A 15,362-nucleotide genomic window follows, 5' to 3' on the forward strand; every position below is an offset into this window, starting at 1 on the left:
TCATTGATCGACAGATTAACTAAAGGGTATGCCATAAACAATCGCAAACCGCGCCAGATACAGATCACGAAAAGTTATACAGACGCGAACAGGCGAGCACCGAGCGCCGATTTGACAGCGAACATGGAACATCTCCTCCGAAAACATAAATAAATGGCCACCGTTGTTATTACGTTCTTCCTAATCACACAATTTTGTGTTTGTAAAATGGACGCCGACTACACTAAGAGGCGGAGGTAATTCTTAAAAACTTTACGCGGCCGGGGCTACATTCCCAAAAATGTAATTTCGCAATATCGATTCGCAAATCAAAAACGCGTCTATGACAGAAACTTTCGCGCCACTAGTATAAGAGTATAAGTTAGCGGCGGTATTGTGCCCACTGCCCGCGACTCCTTTAGTGATGTTATCAATGGAATCACGCTATTTTCAGGGAGTCGGAAAAGTCTCGGCGGGAAAAGCGCTGGAGCATGAATTCCCAACGACTGGAAGAAATAGTGGCGGAGCTGATGAAACCCATCAGCGACGTCCGGCGCAGTTTCGACACCGACCTCAGCGCGGTGAGTGCCGCCGGCTGCGCGCCCTGCACCGCTTGCTCCCTTGCACCCTGTGCGTCTGCTATCCACAACACTGCCATGTCTATCATTTTCGAAGCATTTCGACAGCACACTCTACAAAACTGCTTTTATGCAAATATTAAGCATCAAAACAATCAACATGGATATATTTTGTGTACCTTTGCCATTGTGTACCAATACCAATTGGGCGCCATCCGTACAATACGAAGAAAACAACAACTATTCACAGCAGGTAGTGTGATAGTGAGATGCTGTTTTACATGATTGGAAGGTTTGTGCATTAGTAGTAAAATGTATTTATGCTAACATTCACTTCAGCTTCCTTGTGTACTATACATTCATTATTGAATGTTTTTATGCACATTAGCAAAAAAATTATTTTATTTTTTGTTAAGATCCAATCATGATTTGGCAAATCACTGTTACCATGCAGCTGTAAACAATGTTAAAAATCCTTATTAGAAGGTAGATGATAGCTGTGCATAAAAAATGTGAACTTATACATAAATTCATGACACTAAATACAGTTATATAACATGTTTGTTTTCGTTAGTATATTGTAGATACAAATAAAACTGGTCTCTTACAGTAAAAACGTTAAGAGATGGCCATCTGGGCAAAGTTGGTCAGCCGAAGGTATATCTCATGTGAAGCTGTGGTGGAAGGGTGTGAATGCCCGCTGACTTACAAATGAGATATAATTAGGTCTATTCTATGTAAAGTTTATCACAGATGTCCGTGGGCGGCAGTCACCACTTATTCCCAGTGGACAGCAATCTTCATTATTTATCTTGTATAAAAAAAAATCATATAAAAATAACAATAAGTATAAGTTGCAGTTCTCTTATAATAATAGTATAATGGCTGGTGACTGGCAAGTTGTGTTTGAGCGGGTGGCAGTTGTTAGTGAGAATCAAATGATTGCTTGCTGGCGCTTCCGTTGTGTGCAATTACTAAACAATTGGCAGCCGCACACCTCTAATCATATAGCCATGTTGTTACTGATACTACTTGTGTTGTGCGATTAATATTTGTGTTGTTTAGAAATTACAACTTGTATTATTTTGCATTTTGGGTATTAATGTATTAAGTAAACTAATTATCTTCAAATTGCTAGTGATGTTGACACAAAAATAATACTACAGTAATATATTGTAGGTTCATTTGAGCTTAAGATTAAGTGAATTCAGATTTAACACTTGAGCACTTAGAATGCCTCATCTTTGCCTCACAGTTGGGGTAGGATTGTTTATAGACAACTATAACTTGTCAAATTCAATAAGTAATCATTGTATTACTGGCCACTATGTTACATCTATGAAAAATGTTCTATAAGATAGCAAACATCGATCAAGGTTACTATCAATCACTACGAGTAAGGTCAAATTTTATTTTTTTTCAATGATGGTAATGGTATTTTACAAGTGGGTAAAATTTTTATTGATTTAACTGAAGATGCCACTCTTAATATCTATTTCTGCCTTACTCCCTCTATAGTATGAAGGTCTGTTATGTTGAGGTGCGAGTAGTGAGGTAAAGGAAAGACATTTAAATAAGGCATTCCAACGTAGTTCTATATTTAACACACCTGCGGCTACTTTTGTTCAAGGGAGGTAGAGGCCACTTGCATGAGGTGGGCTATGCTGGCTTTCAGATTCAATATAATAAAGAACACGGGTGTTGTGTTGGGCAGTTGTTGGAGGAGTACCTGACGGAGGCGGGGCTGCACGCGCTGGAGGCGGGCGAGGGCGCGGCGCCGCCCAACTTCGCGGAGCTCGCGCTGCTGCTGCAACAGTCCGCCTGCATCTACGGCCGCAAGGTGGATTTTCTCTACCAGCACGTGCTCAGTGTCAGCGACTCGCTGCATAATAGCACACAGTAAGTTGTCTTGTACAGTCATTGGTTTCATATTACATAGGTTGTAGACTTTTTCTTTTTGTCCCTGTAGTTTCGGGACCAGAATAGGGCTACAGTATCCCCTGCCTGTCGTAAGAGGCGACTATAAGGGGGCTTCCGGGGTTGAGGGCGGCAGAGTAGAAGCTCGAACCGCCCCGCTAGCGGCTCCGGGAAGGACGGCGGTATCTGTGGTCACATACCGTCGTACGCACCAGACAGTGCGGCGAGCGTCAAGCTCACCTGGGTGGGGCCCGATGTGGCAATGCGCTAAAAGGACTTCGGTTGCGTTCCTTTGCAGACAGGACAGGATTGCCAAGGACGGCCACTGGGGGGTTTTAGTACTTTAAGAATCCCAATTAAACCTGCATTGCTCCCACGGCACCGGGTGCCTTTTGAAGGTTTCTCTCTCATAAACAAAAAAAAAAGTTGTAAACCTCTTTGTGGTTTGATCACAGTGCCACTACTGAAGGCCACACATATTTCAGCCTAATGCTAACAATTAGACAAAGATAGGTGTGGCTATGATGCCTGCTGTGCTTAGCGGTGCTCTGTTTTGGTTTGATGGTTATGGTAAGGGTCATACTCATCTGAAGCATCCCAACTTAGTTCTCAAGGGTAGTAATGCATATGTGGCCAAGCTCCTGTAAGAATATTTTCTTATCTGAAGTTAAATACAAATCTCCATACACAGCGGTGGCTGCTTACCATCAGATGGAATGCTCGTTTGCTATTTCTATTCCAAAAAATGCCATATAATTTCTTCAAATTTTTTCACTATAATAAATAGAAATTTATTCATATTATATCGCATGATCATATCATTAACTGCTACAGTTAAATTTATTAAGCCTTAATTGTAAATGTGATTCATTTTCAGTCTGCAACAAAAGCAAAATGATCTTAAGCTAACATTCACCGACCATCAAAATAGAAACTCTTGATACAAGCTAATTATCAATACACTAACAAACTACTTTACTCAAATTTTATAGTATCATATCAATGACAAAAAAAGTAATAAGCATTTTTGTAATTTATTAATTATATCTATTCAGTTAATACGACGTATGATAATAAAAATAGGTATTAGGTAGCAATTATAAAACTAACATTGCAAAAAATAGATACTGAAAAATTGTGAACACAATACTCGGCTGGCCTAGGCAATGAACTCTGTAATCTCGCCTTGAATATTCATGAGCCATGATAGGAACAAACGCGTGACACCTGAATAATTTCATCTTGCGCTTCGATTCCATTGAGTTAAGAATATATGCAATAACGGCTTGCTACTCGTGAATCCCACACCTAAATGTTCGCTTTTAAACCTTAAAAACCGCTGTACACTTCCGTGCGTGTCCCGTTAAGATCCGTATAGGTAATTCCTTAATTATTCAGTACTTACTAGATAAAAAACGTAAAACGAATAAGTGGTTAGTACGCGCAAATATGCGTCGGAAATGTATGTAGGTATGTCTTGTAGGTATTGTATGTAATATATATTGGCATACAACTGGCTATTAGTACCTAATATACTTTTATATATATGAGGAGCACAGATCGCAGTGCTACTAGAAGAAATTATTCCTATGATACACATGATGTAAATAATTTTCTATCGCATTACCAATTGTAGTTAGCCAAAACGAAGTATGGTCATGTCATGTGAATGTGTGGGTTCGAGATAAATCCTACTGCATAATCAGCGATACGCAGATGTCCTAAAGTCGAGCTGCTTTATTGCTTTGTTCTTCAGGATACAACTACCACAGTATTATATATTACCCGGCAACCTTGACTCTTAAACCTTAACCCGTACGTTTGAGAGAATTACAGACTGACCCATTATTTTATAAAAACATCTTATATGCGGGAATATAGTCATCCTTTTCACAAGAAGTTCGCAAATTATTCTACCACGAAGGATCCCATTAAGGAGACAATTATTATAAAAAACAAAAAACCAAATTCCCAAAAAATATAGCCTATCTCATTTCCATAATTTAGCCAATTCCAACGACACCTCATATGTTAAAATCCGTCAAGACGGCTGCAGGGTCCAATAATGAAACGTATACGTTAAAAAAACATTACCTTCCACAATCTACTAAAAAGGGCAGAATTGATTGCGATACATTGCTGTCGTAACGTAATAAGATTACATACATATTCAGTATTCAACTCTTAATTGTTTTTATTCTATACGATATCCGAATCAGCATTTGGAAACTAAATGAATAATTTAAGCGTAGCATACCTACCGCACTGAATGGAGCCGTTTAAAAATAGACTAAGCAAATATTTTAACAATGACAATGGAGGCAGCGCGGCCGCATATTGGAGGCTGAAAGAAACTGTACGCCACTAAAATAAATGTTTGCTATAAGAAGCTTCACAATGTATAGGTGGCATTATCATTGTGATTACGGGTTTTAAGATCCTACTCACCTTATGTCTGACTTTGAATACTCAAGATTTTTTTCAATCTGGTGATACTTTCTCATTAATTTGTTCCTATAAGAAAAAAGAGCAAGAGTTTTATGTCATAAATTAATTTAATTAAGTTATTCAATTTTTGCATATTTTTTCATACAATAATTGCCTATAATGTCTTTGGCTGCAGGACAATGTTTATTGTTTATATTCGCAATTGAAAGAGTTACCTAGGTCTAGACCTACTTTATTTGCACTTATTGATGAACGAATCATTGTCTTTCAAATAAATGAAATGAAAAGTTCTTAATTAACATAAATAGCTGACTACCAATAAATACAAATAAACGTATACTATTACTATTAATAATATAAATAACATCTCATCAACATTGCTATTCAATTTCTTCATATGTAAAAAGAACGGCGTTGCATAATTTTATTAACCTTCGAATGTTTCGTCGCTCAATGACATCATAATAGAAAATTGCCTGTTGATTAAATTTGATTGAATATTTTATTGTACCAGTATTAGTAGACTTTATAACAGGTGTACGAATCTATATATATAAGCACATATATCATGAAAACGGATACACCAAACTATATCACTATCACTATAAATAATTCTATTTCAATAGTGGCGTAATGGGGACAAGGTCAGACGACACTGACAGATTACTCTCGTCCCTAGGGAAGTAGCGGGTCGAGCGGCGGAGGGCTCGCCGGGCTCGGCGGTGGCGGCGGCGGCGGGCGCGCGGCGCAAGCGCAAGAGCTCGTGCGCGGGCGCGGGGCAGTTCGCGGCCGTCGCGCTGGAGCCCGGCGCGGGCGCGCGGCGCGAGGCCGGCCCGCCGCGCCCGCCGCCCACGCTGCCGCGCATGTACGTGGAGCTGGAGCCGCGCGTGCTCACCGCCGCCGACGCGCCGCTGCTCGACTACGCGGCCGAGCCCATCGGCCTGCTCGCCGACTTCCAGGTCGCCTGGCGTCTCCAGGTGAGCGTCGTCTCGATCCAAATATAAGCTCCCCCCGCTGGACGATTCTACAGTTTATCTACTTTTAACCGCCGACCACTATCGACCATGTATAGGTCTCTTCCAAAAACGAGATTTGTAGTCACTTTAGTCCACTTAACGGTGGTAGAAACCTATGTGGTTTCGACGGCACCACCGCCACCTATTTCTGCCTAATAACAGTAATGTTAGGCGGTGCTGCGTTCTGGTTTGAAAAAACGTATTTTTTCGATGCGTTCCAGCTTAGTTCTCAAGGGTAACGGCGCATCTGTAGCTGACCTAAATTAGGAATATCTAATCCTATCTGGGATTGAGCGGCAGTAGCCACTTACTAACAGATGGACATGCTTGTTTTCTACTTCTACATTATAAAGTCTTTCAATGCAAACAGTGCCCAAGTATGCATAGCACCTTTGATGTTATCGACTCGTAACAAATTTGACTATACTTCAATCAACAAACATTCCTCACGGCGCTTCAGTACGCTCCATTGTACACTCGATAATCAACGCTCGTTATCCAGGACGGGCTGCTGGTTGACGAGCTGGAGGGCGGGAGCGGCGGGCGATCGTCTCTGCGCGCGGTGCCGCTGACGGAGCTGCAGGCCGCCATCGCCGCGGCCGCGCCGCCCTCGCCGCCGCCCTGCGTGTCGCCCGCGCCGCCCGCCCCCACGCCGCCCGCCCTACCGCCCGCGCCGCCGCCGCCCTCGCCGCCGCCCGCCTCGCCCGCCGCCTGCAGCACGCCGCTGCCGCCGCCCCTCAAGAAGGAGAGGAAGCGCCGCAGCGACGTCAGGCTGGAAGACCTCGTCGAAGGAAATGTCAAATTGCACATCAGCCAAGGTAGACAAACTTTTCACCTACATTATATTACTTATTCTTCCGGCCTATAATAATAACGCATATAAAGATAACGATAAAATTTTGGCACCGCGCTATTTACAATTTGCTATTGCGACGCGACTCGTTTCTATATTCGGAGCTGACTAGCAGTTTGACGCGGAATGTACGAGTTATCTTATATATACAATTCTCGTGTCACAATGTTAGTTAGTTAGTTACCGTAATCCTTCGAAACGGCTTTACCGATTTTCACTAAATTTTATATGCATATTCAGTAGGTCTGAGAATCGGCTACTATCTATTTTTCATACCACTAAGTGATAAGGGTCGTTCACCCTTAACATTTTTTATTTATTTATATGGCAACGACGTTTGCCGGGTCAGCTAGTATGACATAGAGTCCTTGAGGTCACCTGCCGTTTTCAGAGCTGCGGCAGAAGCTGCACGAGGTGCAGGAATTCAGCGTGCCGCAGGCGTGGATCGAGCGCGTGGTCACCAGCCGCAAGCGACGCATACTCAGCGAGCGGCGCCGCCTCAAGGAGCACGGGCTGCTGCTACCCGTTTCAGGTAGGACTTACACTATAATGTGAGTGTTACGAAATTCATCACGCTACGACGCTACAGGGACATCACAATATCTAACGAGTGTACACAAAAACGGGAATGTATGAAGAATTTTATTTTATAAATATATTGAGATACATATTATAAGCATATACAATTTCATAAATAAGACTTTGTTTAATAATTGTTAATTTTATACTTGTTAAAATTTGTATACAGATTTTCGTGGCTTCGACGTGTCTGATTCTACGGATATTGGAGGTGAGTGTATGATAAATAGTAAAACGTTGAATAAACTAAGAATTTTTGATCAAAAATATACCACATCCTGGTTCTTAATAGGATTAAAATAAGTTAATAATATGGCTTTTTTAATTTTGTGGAATAGCCGGTAACATTTACTTCTCGCCTAGATCTGAATCAAATAAACTTAAATCGAGGTTTAATTTAATAAACGTTTTCAGATTACAAACATGTTATCTCATTTGGTATATTTTAAACAGTATTAATGTAGTGTTGATGTCGTTTAGGGTTCGCGGGATGGGACACGACGGAGGCGTCGCTGGCGGCGGCGGAGCTCAGCGCGGCCGAGCTGAGCGCGCGGCGGCGGCGGCGCGGCGACGACAGCGACGACGACGGCTTCTTCGAGCAGTCCTCGCTCGGCGACTCCGACGACTCCGCGCACCACCACAACGTATGCACACATTCAACATACTCACACATGCACGCGTTCTACATGTCATTGTACTCGTAGTAGTATATATCGACAACCCATACGGCCCCAGTGGAAACACTCCTCTCTCCTTTCAGACTTAGACTTATTTTTTTATTTCCAGTAGACTTCACCTTTGGTATCTGTTTTTCAGTTAACTATTATTTGCTACATTATTAACAACACTCACTTTAGGAAATATTATCCTTTGTATGTTTCATGTATAATATTTTCCACGCGTCGGTATCAATTCATTCGTGTATATTGTGCAAAAAATTATGGTAATTCCTATGTGTATTACATTATACAATGAACATAAATTATCTCAAGTATACTCAATATAGTATACGAATATATTATACTCAAGTGAATTCGTAGGGTTTGTTTGTGGGTATGCCTTTTAAGTGAAAGATTTTGGAATAGTGAGGAAGTCATCATAGTATATGGCAAGATGTTTTTTTTTTAATTAAACATTAATTAAATTGACATTTTTAAATACCGTCGTGAATGCGTGTGATGTTGAGTGTTATAGCCGTGTATCCGATTATTTTAAACATAATTTCAGGACTACATATGATATTGCTAAGTTGATTTTTGAGAATCAAGTGTCAAAATGACGTATTCATTTTGGATTGAATTAATGAATTTTTACATTGATAATTATTGCAGTGGGCACTTTAAATGATAAGTGTGGTTACATATATGTATAGTGCGCGCCAAACTGCAAGTTCGCTCCGAAGTTGTTGCGAGCAGGTGTGGCAATACAATTTGCTACGGCGACGCGATTCATTTCTATATTCTGAGCGGACTAACAGTTTTACGCGGACTATACTTACTATATAAATGCCTCGTACTAAACAGTGGTGTGTATGTCGCAGGCGGCGTGTCGCACGGAGGTCGCTGCGAGCGCGGCGTGCGGCTCGGGCGGCGCGGAGTGGGCGGCGTGGCGCGACGCGGTGGTGGCGCGCGCGGAGGCGGCGGCGGGCGAGGCGCGCGGCGCGGACGTGCGCGCGGCGGGCCGGGCGCTGCTGGCCGCCGCCGCGCGCCTGCCCGCGCCCGCGCCCGCCGCGCGACTGCTCGCCGCCGTCGCCACGCAGCCCGAGGACGTGTCGCGCATGTTCCTCGCCACGCTCTTCCTGGTAATCACATACACATACACGCTGACCATTTCCAAGTAATGTCTTAAGCCCGCTCCACGTTCTCGCGAGAACTTTAGAAAAGTGCGAGAAACGAGAATGTGGAGCCTATACGAATCGGGTTGTTCTCGCGAGAATGTGGAGCGGGCTTTAGAAACTAAACTGAGCGGGCATATCTCTTTTCCACACAATCAAAACCAAACAAGTAACTAATAGCAGTAATCTCTAAATTTATTTTATAAACACAAGACATTTCACTAATTCCCTTAACAATTTAATAAGACCATTATATTGAAGTTGCTGCGAACAAGTATAGTAGTCCGTAGGCAACGCGATTCATTTCTATATTTCAGAGCAGACTAGCAATTTCTCGCGAACTATACTATAATCTTAAGAGTTTTATAAATAAATGGTGAATAGTAGTGGCTTTTCAATGGCAAGTGATTATCAGGTAAACTGTACATATATTAAACTAACAGATTATGAATATTTTAAGAAAAGACAAAAGTATGTTGCATACAAGTTTATTGATTCTATAAAACCAAAGACACCCACATATAACATTTATCCTGCAACATGAATATCAGTATTGGAAAGTAATAAAACACGCTTTAAAAATTGTTAACTGCAGGCGAACGCAGGCAACGTGGAAATCCTGCAGGGCCCGCCGCTCACGCTGAACTCCTTCTCCGTGCGCCTCCTGTCCACCGACGAGAGCCTGCTGGGCCCCGCCCTCGCGGCCGGCCCCGCCCCCGGCGCCGCCCCCGCCGCGGGCCACGCCCCCGACCGGTAGCCCGCGGCGGGCGCGACGAGTGAGCCCGCGCGACACGAATAAGACTGCACAGTGCAGTGAGAATAACCAAAATGCACACTTATAGATAGTGTATATTCGGAGTCGAGTGTAATGAAAATAGTTTGCGTCGGTGCTACTAAGTTACGTGGAACTTATGAGGCAAATTGTGGACTTGGACAATATTTTGGTATGGCATAGAAATATTTTGCAGCTACATTTTAAATACGTATCAAACAGATTATATTTTAAGACTATTGTTTCTTATTAAAATTTCAATTATTTGGTATTAAGTATTAAATATGGTTTACAAATATGTATGTATTTTAGATTTAGTCCAATTTGTGTACTGATCAGTTGATCTGATTCATGATATAAAATATACGTATTATGTACATAACATGGATGTTTAGTGTGCAATAAACACGTTATTTAAAATCTAGAATCTGTATATATAGTAATAATTGCAAGTCACAGTTTTTACATATATCATCCATGTGGGTTGTAAAAACAGTAATAACTTATACATTAATTATGTCTAATATACAATAATAATAAATTTCTATCCGAATTATGAGGCATCGTGTACATTTATTGTGCGTCACTGATTATATCACGAAATTAACTTTAGCGCTAAATGTGAAACATATAGCGACAAATTATAGTTGTAACATTTTTTGGTTTTATCTGAAAGTCTAACTTTGAAACAGTCCTTGAATCTCTCTTTGCTTACCTCAACTGATTCTAATGAAGTACTTTTATTTTGTGAATCGCAATACAACACACAACTGATGTGGTAGAACAACACCAAGGGCTTAAATGCTGGCTGACATATATATAAGTCAGAGCTTCAGGTTGGATCTCTGTTTTATATGGAGTGGGTTACAGATGTCTGCGGGCGGCAATGACCACTTACCATTAAGTGGACTGCAAACTTGTTTGTTACTTCAAACTTTTAGAAGAAAAAAAAATCTACGTAAATGGTTATTCGAGATGCGTCCGACCCACTTCGTGATCTAATCGGCGAATACGCGTAATACTTGTATTGGCCTCACTAATATATTGTTGTCTATTAATATGACATTAATATTTTTTATAAACATATTTTGCATGCATACTTATATTTACAAAACAAATTGAATATACAAATTATTTATTATTATTTTAGTAAAATGACATTGTGCTTTAGATTTTTTTATAATATTGTTTGGAATTATATCAAATGATAGAATATAAGAAATAATGATATGTATGAAAGAATTACAGGTGTATGTATAATCCAATGATTGTATATAATGTATGGCAAGACAGTGTCTGTAGGTATTTGGGATCAACGTGCAGTCAGCGGCGGTGCGCACTAGTCCTGTAGTCAGTAGGCAGCAATGTTATATTATGACCCATGTGTATAAAAAAGACGTTCTTAAACAACATGGTCTCATATTACCAAACTAGACTTTCTGTATATTGACTTTTCAAAGTTATTCAACAACTACTTTAAAAAATATATGTGTCGTACTTAGAGATTACATGTTCCACATTTAATGTTGTTTTCAATACAACACATGGTTTGTTGTTTGTGTACTTTAAGTACACGCAGTAGCATAGACATATGTGTAAAATCCATACAGGATAATTTTATTGGTGTTAAAAGCTGTTTTGAATTTTCACAAGAAATATCAATGTTCGTATAAATAGTAATAGTAAACACCGTAAACTGTGTGTTATGTAGACAAACTGCTCGATACTAAGCTGCACTTGTAACTACACTTATGGTACTTCCGAAACTATCCGATATATCAATACCTGTATATAATGATATCTCAATTATGTTTCATACTATTGTACATAATATACAAAAAAGTATTTTCAATATATGCACAGGATTGCATAGTTATGTATGTGTTAATCAAGAGACAATTTACAAGTATGTATGTAGGTGTGACAGCTACACTGTTTGTGTATGTGTTGTTAGTATGTTTCTCAATATTAATGAAATGCAATTCAATGAGGCCCTCGCGTTAACAGCTGCAGCTACTTTCGTTATAACTAGTTCCTTTCTAATAAATTCTATCTTTGTCTTTAGATTTAGGGAAAATCTTCACTATTGAAGGTAACTTTTCTGACAATAATTATCAAATCTTTAACTTATACTGTATTAGCGAAGTCCTACTGATATTGTCAAGAAGTACTTACTTACATATAATAAGAGAGAATAATAAGATAAAATTTAATAAAACAAGTAATATTGCATACCCACGTTTCTCTTAACAGACGATGTGAGCGCGGCTTACTTTTTAAACGAAATATTTACTCTTTTAGGCACAAAAACGTGCAAGTAAATACTAGCTGGTCACAGTATGCCTATGTTAGGCACGTGCTGTATATGTGACGGCACTTCATTGAGTTGTTCATATCCATTGTGTTCTGTGGACACTATATACATACTGGACATTCTATTTGTATGACTGAAAGGCAGGGTTGTCTTTTTGTAGCTCTACATTGTGTAATGTTACAATTATATTGTGTTCAGTGCACTCTAAATATAGTATTGTGTGACCCTTGCTCACCTCTAGCGTCTACGCTTAAACATTAGTATTATTATACCTTTTTATCCTAGCGTCTAACACCTTGTACAAATTTTTCAAAAACTTAAAGTAATAATTTATCATTGAAACGAGGTTTAGTGGTCAGCTCGTGAGCCGTCCTTTTGTAAACGACTATAAATTTACAAATAAAGTACTTTTGTTAAATTTAATTGTAAATAACAAATTAATTAGTATATTTTATATTGATGTTTTATAGAATATACATGACCAGAAGCAAATGTACAAATGATCCTTCTACTAAGTGGAAACGTGTGCGCAAGGGATCATCATTGCCTAACCAAACTATACGTTCGTACTCAGTGTACCACTAAGTATAGTTCGCGAGGTCTAAGCTGAGCTTTACATTTGTGTGAGTGCACATGGATAGTGTAGATGTAAAGTCAGATGTAACACGTTTAATGCCAACACGATTTTGTTAATTCATTCTTAAGTTGCCGTCTATATTTCACAATGAACTCGCCAGGCGAGCCGCTGGCACTACATACTAATTTAAAATTATCTCGAATCGGAATTTAATACCATCGTTATATTTTACTTCCAAAACAAAAGTACATAGCTTTAATAATAAATAATGTATGTTTTTATTATCATATAATAAATCATTAATTTAAAGGTCGAAGACCTGCGGCAGTGGACAATGCAATTGTAATTCCAAGCATTATATAATGCTTTTTTTTCTTATATTATAAAAATAGTCTTAAATTAGAGCCACTATGTAAATGTTCATATTAACGTTTATTTAGTCTACACTTTGAATTTCAGTAGAAAATACGGACGCGTTTAGGCAATATTGGCGAAAAACATTGGACTCGCTCGGCGAGTCCCAAGCACATGAACGAAATTTATGTCAACTCGGGCGAGTCGTTGGCACTGAACGTGTTAAACGCGATGCGTCTTTTAATTGATTTAAACCGGTTTATACTGCTTTTTGGCAATCTTCCTCACTTCTTGTACTAGTAGCAGAATTGTTTAATATTTAATATTTTGTTTTTGTATTCGATTTTTTAGTAAAATACTCGTAGCATCCAATATAAATAAACGTGAATGTGGAGAATAATTTAAAATATCAAAAATATTTTTTGTTGAAATGTAATTTAAAATAACACAAATATTTTTTTAATTAGCTATAAATGAAACGTTAATACTTGGTACAATTCATGAAATTAAATTTTATAAAAAATGTGAAGACATACTAAAAAATAAAAGCAAAGAAAATAAACTTTGTAGGAGTTAAATCAACCATTTTTCTGCATTGTACAATTTTCAAATAACAGACTTAGCTCTGATTCTATCTAGACTTTCGCGAAAAAAATTGGCGACATCTGTTAGTATTATAAAATTGTACAATGAAACAAAATGGTGGGTTTAAATACTACAAAGTTTATTTAGTTAACTTCATTACATTTTTTAAAAATATATACAAGAATACCTCTTCAACTTATGTACCTATCTAAAAATTATAAAATTATACATATAAAATTATATATATAAAATATTTTTGAAAGTTTTTTTATCTGACTCTACTTTTGTGTTCATTCACACTAATGCAAAGCTCAGCTTAGACCTTTCGGACCATACGTCCTAAGCATATCCACAGGTCAGACGCCATAAAATAAAACAATCAACTATGTACATATCCACATCTACTCAGTCAGTTTATTAGGTAATTAATAGATTAGTTGCACTAAAACTAGGCGTTTTATATATGTTATGCAGGTCAACTACAAGGAAAGGAGATTTAATTCCAGTGCTACTGCAGTAAATGAAATACAATGTTAATTTATGTATACATTGGAAGCTGCACATATATCCAGTGATCATGTAAAAAGTTAAACATATCAATATAAAACTTAATGTTTTACTCAGTAGTTAGGAGTAACCCCTATTTTATTTCTAAAGTTAATTTAAAACCATAGTTTAGCATAAATAGGCAATAATTCATAAGCCACAAAGGCCTATTTTTTGTAGATGTTATCCCATCAAAAACTTATATGTGAAGAATGACCAAGTTCGAGAAGGTGAATATTGGTGCTCAGTTCCACAGTATTTTCTTGGACCCCATCAAAAACAAGATAAGATCTTACTACCTAGTAAAGTAGTTACACCATATTTTATGAAAATAAATTGCATACACATCTAGACATATCTAAAGACAAACACATGCTCAAATGTGGCTTGATAATTGTAATCTGAATGTACATGCAATATTGCTACACTCCAATGTAGTTGATCTCATAATATGAATATATCTCTACAACTTTATTAAAATGTATTATAATAAAATCCATTTAAATATTTTATCTGAAATGTTTACAGAAGGGCATCACAAAATTTCTATATTTTTGACTTATTTCAGTATTCGAACTGTGCCTTATTAAATTGTTTATTTGGGGTGCACTGAATATGAAAATGTAAATAATATATGTAACAAAAATAATGAAAAAAGGCTATGAGCTATTGTTTTTTTTTTTGGATTTTCTATGTACTGTAACTTTGTTGTGATTTTTAGTAAGTCTGGTGGCTTACAGGGAAGTTGCCAAAATCTTATAAACAAAGTTGTTATTTGATTTGTAAATGGAGCTAAACAACATGTCTTTGTTTTATTTTACCCTTTCTACCTGGGCTACCCTAGGCTATGATATTAAGATCCTTACGTCAGAACTACTACTACAACTTAACACATTTATACGCTCGTGAAACTCGGGATAGCAGGGAATATTACCGAGCGTAAATCAAATTAATAAGAATTAAGAGCAGTGTGAAATAACTGCAATTATTTACCGTACCGTAACTGCAAT

General features: G+C 38.4%; 1 protein-coding gene across 1 annotated transcript; it reads left to right on the top strand.

Annotated features, from left to right (window-relative positions):
• Positions 1-73: 73 nt before the first annotated feature.
• On the top strand, positions 74-15,154 carry LOC140745125 (uncharacterized). The gene is made up of 10 exons (XM_073076897.1): positions 74-236; positions 434-560; positions 2,272-2,456; positions 5,602-5,899; positions 6,441-6,756; positions 7,183-7,323; positions 7,540-7,581; positions 7,851-8,014; positions 8,911-9,171; positions 9,800-15,154. The coding sequence occupies exons 1-10, from the start codon at positions 154-156 to the stop codon at positions 9,959-9,961; spliced, it is 1,779 nt and encodes a 592-aa protein (XP_072932998.1). The 5' UTR covers positions 74-153; the 3' UTR covers positions 9,962-15,154.
• The last annotated feature ends 208 nt before the right edge of the window (positions 15,155-15,362 follow it).

The sequence above is a fragment of the Epargyreus clarus genome, unplaced genomic scaffold (assembly GCF_041222505.1).
Source record: "Epargyreus clarus isolate Ecla_fem2 unplaced genomic scaffold, WU_Ecla_fem_2.2 ptg000009l, whole genome shotgun sequence".
In the NCBI taxonomy this organism is placed as follows: Eukaryota; Metazoa; Arthropoda; class Insecta; order Lepidoptera; family Hesperiidae; genus Epargyreus; species Epargyreus clarus.

Bases quoted from the DNA above. Each gene is read 5' to 3' on its own strand.
- LOC140745125 (XM_073076897.1), top strand. From the start codon at position 154: ATGGCCACCGTTGTTATTACGTTCTTCCTAATCACACAATTTTGTGTT. The intron at 6,757-7,182 runs GTAGACAAACTT...TGCCGTTTTCAG, and splicing joins CAAATTGCACATCAGCCAAG to AGCTGCGGCAGAAGCTGCAC. The intron at 7,582-7,850 runs GTGAGTGTATGA...GATGTCGTTTAG, and splicing joins TGATTCTACGGATATTGGAG to GGTTCGCGGGATGGGACACG.